The sequence below is a fragment of the Corvus kubaryi genome, unplaced genomic scaffold (assembly GCF_017639235.1).
Source record: "Corvus kubaryi isolate FWS band 111438036 unplaced genomic scaffold, C.kubaryi_AGA036_p1.0 37300, whole genome shotgun sequence".
Lineage (NCBI taxonomy): Eukaryota > Metazoa > Chordata > Aves > Passeriformes > Corvidae > Corvus > Corvus kubaryi.
Genome location: NW_024581093.1, coordinates 5,536,207 through 5,557,754, shown reverse-complemented (window position 1 = coordinate 5,557,754; position 21,548 = coordinate 5,536,207). Strand labels below are relative to the sequence as shown.

The 21,548-nt window shown below is 44.3% G+C and overlaps 1 protein-coding gene across 2 annotated transcripts in view; it reads right to left on the bottom strand.

The window, feature by feature from the left end:
• The window catches only part of RANBP10 (RAN binding protein 10), a 69,780-nt gene extending 48,816 nt beyond the window's left edge, over positions 1-20,964 (bottom strand). For both annotated transcript variants that reach the window (XM_042027236.1, XM_042027237.1), the window contains exons 1-3: positions 20,745-20,964; positions 19,742-19,853; positions 2,947-2,999 (exon numbers count right to left, since the gene is read on the bottom strand). In XM_042027236.1, coding sequence (XP_041883170.1) covers positions 2,947-2,999; positions 19,742-19,853; positions 20,745-20,949 — 370 coding nt within the window. In that variant the 5' untranslated portion in view covers positions 20,950-20,964. The remainder of the gene's footprint in view (positions 1-2,946; positions 3,000-19,741; positions 19,854-20,744) is intronic.
• Between the last annotated feature and the right edge of the window lie 584 nt (positions 20,965-21,548).

The window sequence follows — 21,548 nt, the reverse complement described above, 5'->3', positions numbered from 1 at the left end:
TAAAATAAAATAAAATAAAATAAAATAAAATAAAATAAAATAAAATACATTGAGATGTTATAGGCAGGATGCACAGGTAAGAGCATTGCTCCACGAGTCCTGAAGGAACCAGCCCACCACAACCCCAACACAGCAGAGAGGCAGGCAGGTTCCTGCCTGGCCTGAAAGCTGGCCTGGCCTGGCCAAGGCAACTGCCAGAGCCAAGGGCTTGCACCAGGGAAGAAGAGTGACTGTGCAGATGGGGTGGGGAGGAGGGAAGGGTCAGGTTTCTCTCCTCTGATGACACTGAGTTAGATCAGTTCAGCTGCAACATGTAATTTCATCCTCAAATACCAAAATGCTGAGCATACGTGAAAAAACATTGTATGTGGGGAAAGAAGTGAGCAGACATTTCAATAAAAGCCACTGGTTTAAAGCAGAATGCTCATTAGTAAATGTTCTAAATGTCTCTAAAACAATTTTTAAAAATCAAGATATGTCAGGGTCACAAAAGTTGGTAGTTATTAATAATCCCACAATCATGTCAGACCTGTTGACTGAATTTCAGAGCACAGCACAAAGAAACCCTGAGTCAAATATGGACAGGAAACTCTCCAATTAAAAGCAGTCTCTATTCCCAATGCAGAGAGGGATAGTTAAGGGAACTCAGTTCATGCTGCTCCAATCACAGTTGTAACCTTCAGAGACAGCTCAGCACTACCCCCACCAGCACCCAGCTGGGCTGATGCCAAAATAAATCTGGAATAAAGCACAAATGCCCTGACCTGGAACTGGATATAGCCAAAGTGTTTGTCCTTGTGGGGGGAAAAGGAGTTTGAGACAGAACCCAGCAGTGAGATTGTTCGTTGAATTAGGACTGCCAGGGTGTCAAGGATCCCCAGTGAAACAGGGAACAAGAAAGGGACCAACTTTGGCTCCTGTACCAGGCTCTGTGCTCCCAACCACCACTTGTAGTGGTTACACACTTCCCTGGTAGCAAACTGAGTGAAAATCGATCTGTTAAAGCAGAAGTGACTTAAAAAGAGTCTAAGGAGACAAACCTGGCACGGTTTCAGGTCACAAAAAGTTAAAATTACACTTTGACATGAAGCCAAGTCAAGACTCCAAAGTCTGTCACTTCGTTGTGAGCTCTCACTTACTCTGTGCTGTGAAGGACCTGGTAACAGTTAAGCCTAGAAATATGTTTCTCACTTCAGTTACTTGAACAATATACTAAAAAAAACCCAGACTCATTCTCCAAAAGCCGGGAAGATAATTATTGAGCTGTAATACAGAGCCATGCAGTTAATCTTACACAAATGATGGGAGAGCGACCTAACTATGACTACAGAATGACTCTTGGCAGCATAATCTGCATGTGATCAAACAAACAACAGGTTCATAGGATGAAATTTGTACAATTCATTGCTAAACAAGCACTATCTCAAGTCTCAAGTTCACTTTATGCTTTATTTCACTGAGAGAAAAGAATTCCATGTTCACCACATGCACTCAAAAAAGGATAGTGGTATACAGGCACTTTGACTCAAACTGGCCACAAATGCTGCCCATGTAACTCCCAGGCTTTAAAGCCATTTATCAGAAGTGGTTTGGGTAATTTTTAGTCACCAAAGGGAAAAAAAAAAGAAAAAAAAGAAAAAAAAGAAAAAAAGAAAAAGAAGAAATTACACTGGCTGTTCTATTTTGAGACAGCACACATGAGACATTCAGCACACACCATCTCAGGTTAGTGCTGAACTCTGTGTGTATGTACCTATGTTATAACCCCAGGAGAATCCTAAATTAAGCATAATCCAACTAACTATCTGCAGGCCAAGTCTAGAAGACATTCCCCCCATCTTTGCACCACACAAGCCAGGGAGCCATTTCTTGAACAACCCCTTTGCCAAACGCTTCAGCCCTGGAAGGAGATGACGGGACTACATTTGTGCTTTGCCTTGTACATGGCACACAACCCACTTGGATCAGGAGGACTGGGGGAGAGGAAGTGCAGAGAGAGTAGGGCTGACTGGTGCAGTTGTCATAACAAACGAATACATTTTGCAGTAAGGTGCAAATTCTTTAAAGCACAGGTGTCACTGAAACCATTCTCCCCAAGACAGTTTCCAGATCTCTCTTTTGTTAGGACATTCACAAAACATTCTCCTTGAGAAATACCAACATCCATAATAAGGGCTGAACACAGGTTTCATCTTTCACCAGAAGTAACACCCAAGGCCAAAAAAGCCCCCACCACTGACCAGCTGTCATTCATCCTGGCATCCTGGAACATTGACTTTCTACCAAATACAAACTTCCAATTTCAAGCCCAGTTGAAAGAATTTCTGGCACAGAAGTCACTATGTCAATACATACCTAGAAATTGTTGTTTTACTCAATAAATTGGATGTTGTTAAAGAAGGATTACCAATTACTTATTTCTAAAAACAAGCCACTTAACCAACTTAGAGGCAAACCTAAAAACACACCTTTCAAACAAAAGCAGCAACAATATTAACTGGAAATACCACTTTTTGTAGTCTTTCAGTGGGAAGAAGGAAAGAAGAGACAATACAACAGGCCAATTATCCTGTCATTTTCAGATTCTTTCATGTAAATTTATCAAGTGGAATATAGAGGTTATATGCAAAATGAGTTTCCTACTTACTTTTCAGACACGAAGAAGAGTTTGCCTGTCTGAAAGGTCATCATCTTGCCCATTACTCATTAGTTTAGTATTAATTTCTGTTATCTGCTAAAATCATCATGGCTGCATTGACAACACCAGTAACTCAATTTAACACTCAACAGGTTGAAACTTCCAGATATAAGACAATTACAGTAATGCAATTTTATTAATAGAAACACACAGTCATTGATTTATTTATATTAATATAGAAAAATCTTTATTTCAAATGAACATGTAACACAGATTGTAAGTCAAAACAAACCTTAACAGTGACTTACCAGGAAGCCTGTTCATGTTGACTCCTTGAGCAGAAAGTCCTATTCCCATGTACCTTCAAAAAAACCAAACAAAATACCAGTCAAGCAAGAGAACGGTTAAGGCACAAGATCCCCTGCAGCAGAAATACAGCCCTAAAATAAACCCAACCCACACACAAATTATTTAAGAATGACAAAATCACTAAAGATTTTCCATTACTCGTGTCTTTTATTGAATCCAAAATAAAATATCACTAACTGACGGCTTTCTGATGTACAACTACAGCTACTCTTTAGTTCTTAATTGCTAGGAAAAGGAAAACAATCAGCAATGTAATTTCCAGTTTGGTATTTGTGAGGTATTTTTACCCATATATCAGAAAAAAACCTATTTATATAGGTGATTAACAAGACAGTAAAAAACCACCTAAGTGCAGATATAGTATATGAGGACAGATGTCTGTCTAGCCTGATGTACTGTCTCCAGAAATAGCTGATAGTGGATGCAGAGGACAGAGCACACAGTTGTACTTTCCAAGAACATTCTTGCATTGTCCAGTATATATTCTACACAATCTCACTTTCTGAACCTCTGTAAGCTCTTTGAAAAGGCAACATCCTACAGCTCCCCCATTCAATTCCTGCCCAACCTATTTTTCCTTTGTACTTGCATTTTTAAAATTAGAAGAGAGAGGAAAAGCATTTTCCGGACAACTTTCTCAAGGATTTTAAAGTCCTGATTCACACCCCAGCCCCCAAAGGTCTCTTCTCAAGGCTGGTTAATCACAGTCTACTCAGCTGTTCTTATGGAAGCTCATCTCTACCTCAATGCTCCTGCTACACTTCCAGTTCTGTAAGTTCTTTGAGAAGCAGGGAATAACCAGAGCCACCAGCATCGCACAACACAAGCCCACAGTCATTATTACAGGTAACAGCATAACAATGTTCTCTGTTTTGGTTTCTATCCCTCTCCCTCCTGATCTCTATTACTGCATTTATTTTTTGACTGCAGATGAGAACTGAACTCAATTTTCCATGGAAGTGGGACACAGCTTGACCCTGCACTCTAAGAGGCAGCTCAGAGGCCATTTTTTGTATCAAGTCTGGATTGTTCATTCTGCCCTCATGAGAATCCTTTTGCACCTATCCAGCAGGACAGTAAGGCAAAGCCAGCCTTCACAAAGTCTCCTCTTCCTCACTGCAATACTTATGCACATTCCCATTTTGTGTCTTCTGCTTCTGCTAATTTGCATGGTCTGTAATTCTCTAAATATCCTCTGGTAACATAGCTCAGGTTTTTTTTCAACACACTCCCATATTTTTAGGTTACTGAGCTTTGAAACTAACTGGTGGGCTGTTGTTCTTGTAAAAGTAAGAATCCAAGGGGGCTACAGCCAGTAGTCCTACATACTGTAGTACTACATACAGTGTCCTGCTATTCTTTCACTGTATCAGTTTTCTTTCTGTGGCTTCCTTGGCCACCTGCTCCATAAAACATTAATCAGGTATGAAAATACTATTTCAGAATTTCACCCCTAAGTTACAATTTCTTCAAGTTATGTGCATTAAGTCCCCTGCAGTAACTGCTCCCTGTCCTTGACTTCCCCATCTCAGTCACCGTCACGTGGAAATGGTAATAACTGATTGGTTTTTGTTTACACGGAAATTTTAATCCTTAGAGATCTGCAAGTTTATAAAATCTTAGCCTATAATTTCTTTAATAGCACAAAATAGAATTGTTTTGGTGGAAAAATACCTTTAAGATTGTCGACTCCAACTATTGACCAAAACTGCCAAGCTCACCACTAAACCACGTCCCAAAGTGCCACAGCCATTCATCTTTTAAATCCCTCCAGGGATGGGGACTCTAGCACCTCCCTGGGCAGCCTATTCCAGTGCTTGACAAACCTTTCCATGAAGAAAGTTTTCCTGATATCCAACTTACACCTCCCTGATGCAACTTCTGGCCATTTCCTCTTGTCCCATCACTTGTTACCTGGGAGAAGAGACCATCTTCGCAAACATGGCCAACTCTCTTGTACACGCCACATTTTGGTAGCATGACCGTCTGGATTTCAAATCCTTGAAGCCCAGTTTTACACTGCTTTAAATTAAGTCAATCCTTTCTTTTAAAGACATGCTCTGTTTCTGAAGTGCACCAGCTCCCAGAGGATGCAGACCCTTCCTCCTCAGACCAACAGAGAGAGCAAAGAGGCAGCAAACTCTCGGTTTGCAGTGCATAGAACAGGTTATCAACCACGCTGAGAAAACAGAACTCCCTGAGCCACACACAAACACAAGTCCTGATGTGATCATACCAGCTAAACCCAGCTCTCTTCCTAGTGGTCAAGGAGATGAGATCATCCAGGAAAGACTGGTTGCTGATGTACAGCACAACCCTGAACTCACACACTGCACATGCTGTGGTGACTGCCCGGCATATCCACCCTGAGCCCTTGAGCTCCTGAACCTTGCGTTCAAGAAAAGCAACAAGGAAGGTTCTGCTCTGATACAGAGATCTCAAGGATGGAAGGGACTTTAGAGGAAGGACTATGTGATCTCATTCCTCTGGATCCCTTGGGGGGAAAAAAACCCCACAGACACGCATCTCTTCTCTGTAATCAAGACTTTTTAAATGTCACATTCCATAGTCCATGACTCAGCTATTTCATTCTTTAGAACTCTTGAATGAAGACCAGATAACCCCAATGATCTCTTCCTGTCTTTTATGAGTTGTTGTATTAATCCTTCAACAGGAACCAAGTTACCATTTAAAAACAAAGACTGGCATATGTTTTGTTGACAAATGACATTGTTGCTGTATTAACTCTTTCTCTTCAGAAGGACAATCCTTTAAAAGCAAAAGACTGGCATTTATGACCCTCTAAACATTCCTACGTTCTCAAAGTTCTTCATAAGGAGTTCTCCTGCATTATCTCTTGGTTTTAGAGACTCCAGCTTGCTTCCCATCCCTGATATGTTGGGAGGGAAAAATATTCCTTTAAGATTTCGGACCTTGAGCCAGATGTCCCTCAACTCATTTTGGTCAACCCTATTGGGTTTTTTAAGCTTAAGGGTTTGTTCTTTCAATTTTTCTCATTGAATAAAATTTAAACTTTTGGGGTGTGTATCTCTATTGCCTCTCATCCCTGTGTCTAATTTTGTCAACTGTCTCATCCTCCAATAAAATGTCTTCTTAAACAGTCTCTGTACCATCTCAAAGCATTTAACCCTTCTGATTTTATTAGCTATTCTTAAACAAGCTTCTTCAATTTATAAGGTTTGTTTTCTGGCTTTTTTTGTTGTTGGGTGGTGGGGTTTTTGGATGAACACTGAAGTGGGAGGGTCTGGGGACCTTTCATAGCACTCCTCAAAGCACACCAAACATGAGTGATTATGGTCAGTGCTGCAGAGCATCTTCTAAACACACCTTTCTTGCAAACATTTTCTGCACTGCTCAGAGCACGAGTCAGAAGTTACATCCTCATGAGTTCCCTGACTCACGAGAGCCTCTCCAAAGCAGGCATTTATGGCATCTAAAAATTCAGCCTCATGGTGTCATCTGACATACATGCATCTCTAATAAACTGAATTTGGGGATATGTTTACAGCCTTCCAGGCACAATACAGAAGACTTTCCCCTCTATCTTCAGGGAGTACTCCAGCTCTTCACTGCCACTTTCTTAGTGCACTGGCAGATAAGGGAGTTCTTGTTCAGTTTCTGTATTCCGACTGAGTCTGGAATCTTCTGCTGCTACAGAGATTTCCTTACTACATGGTGGGTTTTGCCACGTGTTTTTTTTTCAACTACGTGTGCAAGCAGCCAGGATCCCAGTCCACAGCTACAACTGCACTCAACTCTGTGAGAGCAGTGACAAGTGCCACCTCTGCCAACTGTTCAAACCTGACGGGAGCTGTGATTCAAAGTACACAACTGCTTCAACTCAATATAAAAGCACCATCTAAGCCTGAAGCAATAACACCAGAGAGCTCATCCTGACACTGGCAGGTCTGAAACACTGAACAAAAACCTGTCCAGGAGCAGACCATTCTGCTTCTCTGGCAGAACCATCTCCACCAACTTCACCAGGTCACATCACCGAGCTCCAGACGTCCCAAATTTGTTGGCTGTGACAAATCTTGTTCAAAGAGCAGGACATGCCTCTTGGCATAGGGAATGTTTCTTATGTCCTGATCTATTTGGCTCAGCTGAAGGTAAAACACTGCAGAACTGTGGCCACTTCGTCTTGTGGTGGTGTCAGATTCCTTCCTTTCAGTATCACACAGCACAGCTCTGCTGGCACAGGGCCACAGGCCAACTTCATCCCTCTTTACTGCCTGAGGGTGCTTGTCTGCTCCTCTGCCTCTACATCTGCTGCTGTTGACATTAACAGACCTAGAACTGAACAGAGAGGACACCTCTGCACACAGCCTTGGCACAGCTTCAGCACAATCCCAGCTGCAGCACTTCAATGGGTGCCCTTTGTCCCCATCCCTTGCTGGCTCACTGCACTGTACTGCACCACATGGGTGGCAACACTAACAAAAACATTGGAAATTAGAGGAAATAACCTAGTTGTTGAACTCAGATAAAATAGGTCATCACCCACTTTGGCTTATCCTGCTTAACTTCATTATTTTCTAGGCAGATTCATCCCCCTCTTTTGTGTACAGCAGCAAATCTGATGCACATAACCAAAGACAAAACTTACAGAATAGTATCTTTCCATTTTCAGACAATATAGCTTTAAATTGAGACTGGAAGCTTGTATTTTTATAAAAAGCAAGCATTACAACTCCACAAATACTAAATTTAGAACTACACTTTAATCTAGATACACAACACCATGGAAATATGTTGCTTAAAAAAAAAAGGAACATGACCACAAGCCTTCCTGGTTCACAGTTTTTTGCTCTTCAACTTCTGATCCCATTTAAAGCTCAAGACAAACTTTAAAAATAAGACCTTAATGGCTGTAAAACTGCACACAGAATTTGCAGACAACCTAAAATAAAAACAGACTCCCTCACCATGCTGAGTTTCAACTCCACAGCCCACATCTTATACCCAGAACTTCAAATTGTCACAGACTTGACTGCTGGGTTTTGTTTTAGAAAGTGCTACTTTGCTTTTCCCATCTACAATCAATTTATGTACCAGAAGTAATGGATGAAATGAGCTTTAAAATCTACAAAGCCTCAAACAAAAAAATCACCCTATTCTCTTGATAATTGGGAGGTAAAAAAAAAATTATTATTCAACTCCACCACCCCCAAAAGCATCAGATGTTTTCTGAACTTCTTGGTGCAGAACAGCTTCTCACTTCCTCGATTCCAAATGCTCCAAACCAATTTTGTATATGCAACAAATTCAATACTAGTTAAACAGTATTTTTGGGAGAGCAAATTACTGCCTTTTTTTTTTTTTTAATGAATCAATTATGATATTCAATATCATTCAACCTAAATCTCTATGGTCTGCCTGCCTGTATCACCCCTGGTTTTGGACCATTATAGTGTAGACAGACTCCCTGTGGGGTATTCCTTAACTGGAGTTCCTTTTTGAGAGATTCAAAGAGCCTCTTAAGAAAAAGGATGCACAGGAATGTTAGCACCCAGTCTCAAACAGGAAAAAAATTATTTTGGGGGTAATAATACATTTATGTCCATTATCCATCATAGGTAAGATGCAAAGCTAAGCAAAAGTGACCTCCTAAAACCACCTTCTCAGCAGCGAACACTGAATACTTAGAACTGCCCCCCATACCTAATGTGAAGCTTCAAAAATGCTGCATCAGTAGACCAATTCCAAATAGAGCAGACTGACAAAAATAAACGCAGACACATGCTGGTGATTCAGTCAGAACAGTCTTGTTTCCACTCACCAGCAGCCTTGGCAGTTACCATAGCACCAAATTCTTCCAGACTCCCACTTCACCTCAGCCCTGCCCAACAGTGGTTGCTTTAGAAAATGTGACTGAAATTAGCCACACTGAACACCAGCCACGACATCAGCTCTGCCTGTTTTATCCACGCCCTGGCTCTCCTTGGCCACAGCAGAAGAATGAAGGACCTTGGTAAAAAGCTCTCATGTCAGAAGATGCCAGCTCCACACACAACCAGCAGTATTCCCAGGATTCTTCCCTCTAGGTCTTACAGCACCATGACTGTGCTAAGATTAGGCTCAAAGACACAAAGCTTCCTGGGTCCCTTCCCCAGTTCCCAAGTACTTTAGCAGTAAACACCCACATGTAGCTGCTCCAGCACAGTGACATCTAAACAGGACAGCATTCACTTCTGGCTCCTAAGACAACTTGTGTGGTGGACTCTGCAGCACAGATGTTTTCAAAGTTGCATTTTAAATCTGTTTATTTTTTAAAAATAGGTATTATCTTTTGTTTCTGTCAATAAAAGACATTCCCTTGGAAAATACATGGAAGACCAAAATGATGACTGTACTTCTAAATTAAAATTTATAAAGATAGAAAAGATCATAAATGGACTGACTCAGTCAGGAAGAATTATATATTGCCACTGGGCAGAAACTAGCTGAAAAACAATGAGAAAAGTTATTTCACAGGAGTGTCAACATTTGACTGACCTAAACGGAAACAAAGATCCCTTAATGAGGCTGTTCTAAGCATTACAGTCATAGAAGAGACACTGATGGCTGTGTTTAGTTTGTCCCAGAAGGGGAATCCACCCATATGAGAAGCAATTCTTTGAGTCAAAAGATGCTTCTCCAGAACAAACCACAGATAGCCAGATGAGATGACGATCTGATATCCAGAGAACCTGCCAAAAAGTCAACATAAGAAAAGTTTCTTGTGTAGTCTAAAGCTACTTTGTATGAGGAAACCCACAAAAATCCTTGTGAACCCAGCAGAAAAACTTCAGAACAGTCCTGCCCTTTGACAGCAAGCAGCTAATGCTGAAATTCCAGGATTTGCATCTATTTGGCTTTTCCAGTGCAGGAATGAAGAACTCATTGAGTCAAACAGAGGAGAACACAGCAACAGAAGTCATGCAGACCTGTACTACATTCTTCAGTTTCAAGAATTCCAGGAGCAAAGGACATCTCCCTGGAAAGCACCCAGCACTTGAGAAGCATTGCCATGTGCAAAATAAAGGCAGGGCAGGAGGAGGGAGAAAGCAATTAGCCCCAGGTCCTCACTGGACAAGCAGTGTACTTTAAACAAAAAGAGGTATTTCTTTACTCAAAAAGCTGCAAGACTTCCTCCAGTAAACTTGGACTGAATCTCATCTCTAACACTAGGAAACAATTAGCAAGGCAGATTTTTTAAGCTCTGCCAGGAGAAAGACAGCATAAATAATAAATAACATCTACAGGTTTCCCCTGTATTTATTGTTTAACCTGTTGAAAGGTACCAAGTCAGGATGGTGAAACGATCCCTGCCACTCTTCTTTCAAGTGGCTCTGAGGTTCACCCAGATGGCAGACAAAATTCAACCCATCTGAAAGCTGGGGAAACAAGGGGGGAAAAACTACACTGGTTGGGTAACACCCACCAGCCCAGAACTCTTCTTTCCCAGTCCCAGTCCCACCCTGGCACAGTATAGGAGGCTGGAACAAGACTGCCAGGGATGCCAACAGGCACCAAGGTCCAAACTTGAAGAGTTAAGACCAGAGAGGTTGAATAATTTGTTCTGAAGGCCACGACTTCCAGTAAAGCAGTCGTTCCCTGCTCAGTTGTGAACCAACATTAACACAACATAAGGGAGAAATTCCTGGGACTGGCATTTTATTACATGGCTCAGCCAAACCTACGAAATCCCACTGAGCCACGAGTCAAACAAGGGATGTTCCACTCTTGCAGAGGTTTGTGAGTCAAAGGCTTCCTGTATCCTGCAGTTTTTTCTAATAACCACACCTCCGTGGTAGGAATCCTGTCCTCCCAGCTATTATGCACCCCACTCTTTCAACACACACAGTTAAATCTAAAATAAACAAACTAAATTAAGTTAGAGGTGAATAATACACCACACTGGTGGCATTTCAGAGACTTTCACAGTCTCTTGTGCAAAGCTGTGAACTATCACTCTTGTCTGAGGTGGGTCCTGACTTCATGCCAGGTTTAAAGAGTGGCTAGAAATGATAACCCTTATCAACTTACCACTTGAAACCACATTGTCGCAGTTCTGGTGGGGGAAGGGGAACATTGTTTTAAGGAAGTGAAAAAACAAGTTACATCTGTTTAAAAAAATTACCTATGGCACGTAAAATACTGGATTCCAACTGTCTCCGATTCCTTAGTCTAACAACAAATATTTTGGAACTACTTCATAATGGAATATAATCTCTAGAGTGGACGTGGTTCTGGTTTTATTTGTGCATATAGTGCTGTTCTGTGCTGGTGCTTCAGAAACAGCACTGATGGGCTCTAGGAAGAATCCCAAATCCCCAAGAAGAGGTCAGTAAAGACAAATAATGCAAGGCTGAAAAGAAGTGGATAAAGGGAAGAAAATACAATTTTTAAGAGCTCATTAAAAACAACTACAAGTATCCTGAGGCACAGAGGAGTCCATTGTACATCAGCCCTTGGGAAGGCAGAGAAGCCTTAAAAGCTGAAGATCATGGAAGGGAAGGTGAGTGAGCAGGACAAAGCTGAGAGGCAGCAATCTGGTAACATAACACATCTTCTCAGGGTGTTCATGAGTAATTGGTGACAAAATGACAGAGGAAGAATGAAAGGCTATTTTTGATAGACCAAGGTATCATATTCCCAGCTCCCTTCCAATTTTAGGATCACGTTCAACTGGTATCTGCCAGCTGTAGGAAGGGCCAAATCCATCCCTTGTCTGTGTTACCTTCTGGAGAGGAAAAGACTGATGATGTAGATTGATGTTTGTAGGAACACTGAAAGATCAAAAATACAGAGAAGAAGACTTGACCTGAGCACCATGTAAGAAAGAAAAGGTAAAATACGAGCACCACCAGGGTAAAATCACCATTAAAATCTGTCCAGAATAACCAGTTTCTCCATCTGCTACCCCAAGCATCACCACATCCAACAGAACCCCAAACCCTGTGTTCAAATGCAAATGGAGCTGAAGCAAAGGTGTCCCACCAATTTATTGTTTTTTTCACTCTTGGCAGCTGACTCATTCTCCAAGTCAGCTGATATCCAACAAAGTTCACACACAAACCATCTCAGTGACAAATAGTGCCTAAAGTCTGGGAACAGAACAAAGCATTACTGATACTCATTCTCTGATTATTTATTCTGGTTACACCCAACTGAATAAGTAGGATTTTTGTTCAGGTTGTCCTGCTGATTAACAAACCTCACTTCCAAATGCATTGCTCATATTCACTGAAAATATATTAGGGAAGTTAAACAGGTTTTCATGACTGAATGGACTTAAGATTGTTTGATTGCCAGTCAAAGCAACAGAACATTTTTTTCTGCCATGAACAAAACCTAGAAAACAGTAAAGAAAGATGCTAGAGTTACCACAAATGTCTAACAGAAAGGCATCCAAAAGAGGGCAAGTCATTTAAAGACTGTTTCATTTTGGTGACTACTCTTGCATTTCAGTCCATCATAACAGACAGATTCAAAATGTACCTTGAGCCCCTGTTTTTTCCTCTGAAAAACAGGGGGAACAATATAAATGCAATACCCAAATCAGAAGAAAATACTCCACCACCAGCTTAAGGGATATTCTCACAGCCTTTTAGGCTAATTTCCTCTGGTTTATGCTTGGATAGTAACAATTCTTATGAAAGGAGGATTTACCTGCCAATAATTAAAGAAACTACAGAAAGAAGTACCTGCAGTATTTACATAAGATCTGGAGAGGGGGCAAATTATGTGGAAAACACACAAGAGAGAAAGTAACACCTGAAGTTTTGAGAGATGTATTGGTGAAATAAGAACACTTTCTCTTTAAACAGCAGCAGAGAGTCAGAGCTGGGGTGAGCACTGGGAAAGCACCACACACTGAACTCACAGATCTTTACACACTGACATCTCCACAACAAGGGACAAAGGCTTCATGTGGACCAGAGCATCCATACAAAGAACTTGTAAACAAGCAGGCAGACTGTAGTGTGAAAACAGAGATCCAGTGTTGTATCACAGGTACAAAGTAAATCCCACTGCTAGAAAAGCAGTTTAAAAAGTGAATCTGGTTGCAGAGTCAATATAACACAATCATCACAATTCAGCTTCAGTGAAGAGTTGAAGAAAAAGAGTCAAAGCTTCACAGTGAATGATAAAGTCTTCAGCAGTTCATCATTTCAAGGCTTCTCAAGTGAAAGAAAAAGGTTTTCCCTATAAAAAAGTTATCCAACTTACAAAATTTAATTATTAAACAGAATTCCTTAGATCTGCAAGCTTAGAATATGTAAATGATTAGTTCCCATTATTCTGTGATTTAACTGCAAACATATTCTGAGGAACTGAGCATAGTAATGTTTTACATATCTTCTAAAGATGTGGATTTTGCTAGAGTTTGCTTTTTTCATACTCTTACCATTTCTATAACAGATACTCAGAAAGGGGGGGGGGGGGAAGAAAAAATAACCAAACAAAAATAACCCCTTCCTGAATTTTTTCTTCTTTACTGTGCAAAACTTCATAAGCAGGTGAACAAAAAAATCCCAACAACAACAAAAACAATTATCACAGTCTGAAATCCAGGAAATCTCAGACCTCAGACATACCTAAATGCACACATCACAAGTGAAAAAGTCACATATCACCATCACTGCTTGCATTTTGTTGCCTTATTTCACAAATTATTTTAATGATAAATTGATATTCAACTATTACAATGGATGGCCCATGATACTGCTAGAAAACACTCAGTTTAAATTTCCACTTCATTGATAAAAAAAGAAAGGAATTAAAGAAAAATTTTAAAAATTGCAAATCAGATATTCAAACCTCATGACTGCTTTACACTGAAAAGCTGCTCTCAATATTACTCCCTTTTTGAAGAGCATAGCAGAACAATGACAAAGAAATAACAGCTTGTATGAGGTGTCATCAATTGACAGGAAACCTCTGCAGAAAATGAGTCTCTACACCTGAGAGCATCAAGGCACAGTTGGCAGCTGAGCAAGAAGGACTTGCTTGGGCAATCTGCAAATGGGAACAAGGCAGGAACTGTTTATGGAATCTACTTGGGGGCTTTATTTATGTGTTGGGTTGTTTAAATGAATGTCTGCAGAACAGCATAAATTCAAACAAGCAGACCTACCTGCAAACAGAACAACCCCCTCTCTGTGCTGGTTTTGGATTCTTGGAAACCAGGATGGAAAAACATAAAAAGGGGGAGGAAATCAATTATTTACAGACTTACCAGTGACAAATCAGGAATCACACGAGAAATCCTCAGTTCCCATAGAATATCCCTTAGCCTTCCCTACAGCCACATCCAGACAGGCAGGACACTCCAAAGTGTCTGAGCATAAGCAGGCAATGCTGTCAAGAGTGCTCCAGGGACAGGCCTCTGTCAGCATCTGGAATCCATTAGAGCACACAAGCAAAAGGCTTTTCACAGAGCCATCACACTCACCATATGCTGAGGAGAAATGGAAAGTTGGCAAGGAGAAACATAAGCAAGGAAAAGGGGCAGATGATTTGTTACTAATGTACAGACTGCAACCAACCAACACATCTGACCTTTATTTTTCTTTTTCAGTCAGAGAGAAACTAAGCTATTTTTAAGTCTGGCTTATGGTGCACTTGTGTATGAAAGCTAAAGGAAGATCTGAAATAAACTATGGTATGGACTAAGCTCGATTAGCTCTTCAGCCACTCTCCTCAAAGAACTCTCTTCTCCCTCTCCCAGAAAACTGCCCTCAACCTAAGCTAGTGCTGACCAGTATCTCTGGACAAGAGGCTACACAGCTCAAAGCAACTGTAGAACGGTGCTGGAAGAAGGATACCAGCATTCCCTGTGGCTTATGTCTTTCCAGCTTCCCTCTCCTGCCTTTCTGGGTCTTCACCTAATGCAGAAATCACTGTTTCAGGTACTGATCCAGCAAAAAGACTGTGAACACAGTCGAGCTCACTACAAGTCACTAGTGCCGGCACACAAAAACCCATCATGGCAAAAAGAAAACCCATACTGGGATGCTTCCTGGGATGGCTCAAAGTCCTCATGAAACCACTGGGCTGCCCTGGCACAGAGGGCCAGGCCCCTTGGCACCTCCTCTGCCCACAGAGCACACTTGCTGTGTTTGCACAGAGTTGCCATGGGCAGGCAGTGGCTCTGTCCCCACCGGAGAGGTCAGGATGCCAGCACACCCAAGCATCCGTGAGTAAGCAGCTGTCCAAGACCAAACCATTCCCAGAAAAAGACAGCTGTTGACAGCAAACTGCCATTGCAAAGGCAATCCACAGGCTGCTGGGCTGTCTGTTCCAGGAGCAGCTCAGAAATGGAGAGGAGGCTGCAGGACAGGTGACTTTTGCCAGAATCCAGAACCTTGTGCATCATCAGGGCTGGCCTCTGGAATGTCCTCCCCACTCACACTCCATCACAACCCAGCACGTGGCTGGGGGAGGTAAAACCAGTCAAGAAACCAAACTGGTGGTCAGGAACATGCACTGTCACCCACAGGCAGCTCACCTTGCCCCAGCATAAAGAGGACAACAAGGATGACATGTCCTTCTGAGTCACAACAGCCTCTAAGTTGTGGGTTGGCTGCCCTACCCTAATGAGTCTCTCCCTGTTCCTGTTTACCAAGCAGAGATCATCTAGTGGGGAAACAGAGGCTGAGATGTGCTGACAAATCACCACCAAACAGAACCACGTATTGGAGGGAGAGAGGAAGAGTTTAGTGCTTCAAATACAGCTAAGGCTGAACTGTTACAAACAGCATTGTGATAAAAGCCTGAGTTATTTGTGGCAGCTCAGGAGCAGAAGAGTCACAGGCATTTCTGCCAATCTGCTCATCTGAGGAATGCTGGAAGCAAGCCATCCACAGATTCATGGAGAGGTTTGGACGGGAAGGGACCTTGGGACATTCCTTCTTCATCCTTCTGCTCAAAGCATAAGTAATTCTGAAACTTCTATCAGTCAGCAGACTGAGGGCTCCCCCAGGCAAATTTGATGAGGGAGATGCCAGTGCCTCTCCAGGCATTCTGTCTGGGTGCATAACCAGTTTCACAAAGCAAAGTTCTTTTTTATGTCCAGCTGGCATTTCCCTTGCTACAACTTGTGACCCATTGCCTCTTGTCCTTTTGTTCCAGTTGACAACACTCAGGAGACAAGCACACAATGGTTCAGGAATTTACTACCAGCAAGTCTTAAAACTGTTCAACAACACTTTGAATGGAACTGAGGGTTGCTGCAATGCTACCCTTCTGTCTCCCAGCTCAGCCCATCCCTTTATGGACTTGCCTTCAATTACTGTCAGGGAAGGGAACCCTGAAAAGTAGTCCTCAATTTAGAGAGGGGAAAAAAAAGGGAGCAATTTCTGACAGTGACGTCAATAGATGAAATCATCATTCATTATTTTCTGGCCAGCTTTCCACCAGTTATCTCCCTGAACCAGCTCACCAGAGGATAGGGTAGCAGTCTGTCAGCACGAGGGAAGGAGTAGAAACATACAGCAAATTCAAGGGCAGAGTCCCACAGCCCTGACATGTATCATCCTGAAGTGCTGTGGAACCACTCCCTGTGTGCTCAGCACAGACAAGGAGGTGAGAAGAGGGCTGGGACAAGAGACTGCAAACTAAGTTCTCCTCTGCTCTCTGAGGATAAGAACGATCTCCCCCCGCAAGGAAGTAGCAACAGATCAACCTACTGACAGATCTGATTTGTTTCATGTTACCTACAAACCTTGTCAAGGCAATTTTTCAGTGGTATCCTGGCAGCCTCCCCTCTCCCAGAAAAAAACAAAACAAACCAAAACTGCACAAAAAACAAACCCAATAAATAAACATGACCTCTTATCAGCAAAGACTAAATCCACCAGGATGAGAAATGGCCACCATTCAACTAAAAGTAAGTTTGAATCATGCTTGTTTCTCTCAAAGGATTGTGGTTTTATCTCATGAGCAGTGGAAGATCCAAAGCTAAGAAAAGCTCATCAATCATAAAAGTTTCTTACAAACACCAAATGGACTTTTTGGATGCTGTACTTGCTTTGAAATATCCACCAGTAAATGCTTTCACTGATGCTAAGGCAGAAAAGTCCAGCGACGGCAAAGGCAGAGCTTTCATAAATAATTTTGTTTGCTTCTCTAGCAAAAGCACCTTTCTGGGGCTGGTGCATTAAGGCACAGGGGAGACAAGACAGTGCAGAAGAGGGAGTTTTTCTAGCAGCTGTGGCAGTGCAAAGCAACTTGTATCTGTGCTGCTGCAGTCCCTCCCTCCCTCTTCCCTTGTGCTGGCTCTGGGGTGAGCACAGGAGTTCTCAGCCTGGAAAATGGGGGGAGGCAAGGACATGTGTTTTGACTGCTAGGATATGATGGGGTGGGAGAAAACAGAGGAGAGAACCAGAGCATACTGGTTTTAAATCCCCTTAGTCCAATGAAGAACAGGGGAGAAGTTAAAAAGGTGGTCCTGACACCTGAGTCATCTCCATAGCTCAGGTTTCTCTACCACAGTGACATCACCAATCCAAAATGGCACTGCCTGATGCCAATTCAAGAAGCCTCTTATCAGAGCATGTCACACACAGGCAACATCTCTTGGCAGGCTGCAAAAAGGCATCATGTGAGGTTTGGGATTCTTCTCCATTAAAAGCCACTGGGAGCTTCTATCCCATTTCTTATCTGAAACCTTCGTTTCTGTTGTTTATTAGCAAGTGTCAGTATCTAACCAGAGTGCAGAGCCCTTAACTAACAACTGTGAGCACAGAAAGACAACACCTTTGAGCAAAATCAGACTCCTCAACACTTCCTGAAATTCATTTCACCAAAGCCTTTCTTGAGTAAGTCTTGTTTCAAAACCAAATCACTCACATTTTAAACCTAAATGTGAAATGCCATCACAAACTCCAAGAAGAGATACACAGGGAATAACTTCACATCTTTACCTCACCACCTCATACAGAAGTCAAATAACCAGCTCTAGGGCAGAGGCTTTACACCTGGAATACCCATCTGGAAATGAGCTCAGAAGGACTCCTCTTCCTCCTCCCTTACTAAAGGGCTGCCAGTGTTGTTCCTAGGGACAACCTTTGCCACTTACACTGCTTGAAAACTTCATTCCCTCGATCCCTTCTTTAGATGTCTGGACTTTCAGTCCTTTAAACTGAAGTCACGATGGTGGAATAAACACTGGGGAGCCTCCTCAAAAGAGATCTCTGCCCCAGCTCACTAGTACAACACACTGAGCCTCCAGCAGGAACAATTCAAACTATTAAAGGTGACATACACAAAAGCACCTTCTCAAGTGACAGCCAGGCAGCAGCTACAGTGGAAATTCACAACCACAAATCCCCAGCACCACCCTGTGCGAGATACAAGTTGGATCTGTCTCTACCAGCAAAAGAAAAACAAAGCACAGGAATGGCTGAGACATCAGAGAGGCTCTCAAAGCCTCGCCACTGCCCTGACTTTGGATCAGAGCTATCAGCAGCTCCTGTTCAGGTTGCTGTGTTAACACACATGGTTCTGTCTCTTTGGAATTATTCCTGGAAAGTCACTAATTACAGAATACAATAAAAACAACAGATCATTAATACAGAAAACTCTGATTTTGGGAGACAAGCAGAAAATTCCATTATCTCCCTTTAAGATTGATCTAGAGTGCAGTAAGGATTAAGTACTGTTCAGTGACCTTTTGTAATGTGATTTCTTTGGAAAATTGTCTTGAAGCTCACTGCAAATGATTTCAGTTTTAGCAGTTACATAAACTAATCAAGGGCAGTGTTTCAAAACAGACAAGCAGTTAATAGCCAGGTCAGTAAAATGAAGGAGTAAAGATGGTCTTTTCCCTGCATTTGTAAGGAATTCAGCCCAGCATCCACCTCTGCAGATAACCTGGTAATTATCAAGGGCCTAAATGCAGCACAGCCCGAGATCCTTCCAAGTCCCTTTACAAGTAGGCCACTTCTCAGTTCAACAATGACAGCAAAAAAATTCAACTGTAACAAGTTGTCACTTTCATTTGGTTTTTAGTAGGAACATTTGCTGCCCTTCCCCACAACCCTTCAACCAGTCAGAGTTCAAATGTCATACTTGAAGGACTGGATTAATTGGTGACACCCAACTCCTCTTCCTGTGTGACTTTCCCTTCTGGATAATATTCCTGCCATATTCATCCTTTAGCAATGAACAATGCCAAGGACATCCACACACAGCAGGCTGACACCTTCATAATGAGTAAAAATTAAATCCACATTAGCAGGAGAACTCCAGACCTTGACAGAAATGCCCCTTTATTGCCTGCCCCAGTGCTCCAGCACTCCTATAACCACTCTTCCCCATGTCAACACCACTGCAGCAGTCCAAAATCAAGCTCAAGGTTCCTCCCTTCTGCTTCACTTCATTTCTAAGGCATCATGATTCCAGAAATCAGAGTGACTAAACCTTGCCAGCAAGAAGAAAACCTATTTTAATTCAAATTGCACTGGAGACCCACAGTTTACTGAGTTTTTTTAGAAGTGCCCACCTCAAAGAGCTCAGGACACAGCTGTGCCAGTGCCTCTGCTTCCAGGGCATTCCACCTCCTTTACATCTATTCACCAGGAGGACAAAACCTGCCCATGCTGTACCTGCCTGCTGCACCCAGCAGCCACGGGACCTCGAACCCTTCTGGAAAGGAGGCCAGAGTCCAGCAGAGCTGCCAGACACACATCCCCAGCCACTGAGCTGGAATGAGGCACTTACCCATCTCTACCTTTACTGACGATCTTCACTTCAAAGTAATAAATGCCACAGGCTGCAGGGATGGGGTGAGTGGCCCTGACCGAGGCAGCATCTTTGTGATTTTTACCGTGACCTAAGAAAGAACAGAAATGTAAGTACTGAGGGGATCTGGCCTCTCACACATCCTGATCTAAAACCTCACTATCTGAAGCCAGCAGGGATTTGTTTCTACACGGAGCCAGCCATTTAAAGCACACTTTCCAGAGAACCAGGATATGCAACCCTGCACTGCCACCAGGAACAATTCCTACAGCACGAGCATTTTAATTTTCCCTTTGTTTTCACTATGAAGTTTCTGAGAAAGACTCTCAGTACCACCTCTCCCCCTCCCCACAGACATAATTTGAAGACCAAGGTACACAGACAGAAGACAAAAATGATTACACAAGAGGGGAATGACATCAGTGTTTACTAGCCAGGCAGGAAAAGGAATAATCAGTTCTCCGCTGGGTGGGTAGGGAGAACAGCTCCAATAGCAAGCAAGGAAAACATCACACTACAAGTCTATGAACAGCTATTTGGTGTAAACCCGAGGAGCCAAAGCCCCAGCTACGCAGCGTGTCGGGGCCATCCGACCGCTCGGCCGGGTTTTAAGCAGGATGACAGAGTAAACAGACGGTCTGGCTACACCGGGCCCAGGCGAGCGACACCGCACAGCGTTATATAAGGCCACACACTCCGCCGGGGAGAGACCCCGGCTCCCCAGCGCCTCCGCTCCCGAGCGCAGGCAGCCCGGCCCAAGCGGCCCAGCCGGGACCCCGGGCCAAGCGGGCGCCCCGCGGCCGGAGCTCGGCGCCTCCCGTCCCCGCGCTGCTCACGGCGCCCCTGCCCCGGGGCCGCCGGACCCGCTGCCGACTCAGCCCACGCCCGGCGAGCCCCGCGGAGCGGCCGGGCCGAGGGCCACGCCGGGGCCGTCCCGCTCCGGGCCGAAGCCGAACCCGGCGCCGCCGCCCCAGCCCGGCACCTTTGTAGTGGACGCGCAGGTTGCCCTGCGAGAGGCCGATGTAGTTGTACTTGTCCTTGGGGCTCCAGGAGCGCGGCAGCGGCGTCTCGTCCTGGTTGACGGCGGGGTAGAGACGGCGGAGGCGCCGGCTCAGCTCCTGCTCCTCGGGCGGCCCCGGCGGCGCCGCGTCCCCGCCGCGCGGGCTCCCCGCGCCCGCCTCCGCCATCTTGGACCCGCTTTGTGTCAGCGGGAGGGGAGCGAGGCCCGGCCGCGGCCGGCAGCCAATGGGCTGCGAGCGTGCCCACAATGGGGCCGCGCTGCCCGACGGGAAGCGCAGTCCACGTCACGCCCGCCCCCTCGTCCCCGGCTCTCGCTGAGACTACAGCTCCCGAGAGGCTGCGCAAGCAAAGCCCCCGTCCCTCCCCCCGGCGCGCTGCACGCTGGGAATCGTGTCCCCGTTCCGCTCCGCTCCCATCAGCGCCGTGGGGTGCGGGGACTCCCGTTCCCAGCGTGCTCCACGACAACGCGGCGCCCAAGTGCCGCCCCGCGCTTGCAGGCGCCCGCCGGCCGCCTCCGCGCACGGGCCGGTTTCGGCCGCCGCGCGGCGCCCGCGCGTCAGGCGCTGCGTGGGCAGCTATGGAGGCGCGGGAGGGGGTCCTGCGGGCGTGGCCGTTGCCATAGCGACGGGTAAACGGAGCGCGCGCGCCATGGCGGCCCCGGGACTGAGGACGGAACCGAGCGCAGCCACGGGCGGCTCCGGCAAATCCCAGCAACCGGAGTAACCAGCGGCTCTGCGCTGCCAGGGCGTGGATGGGGGACCGCGGC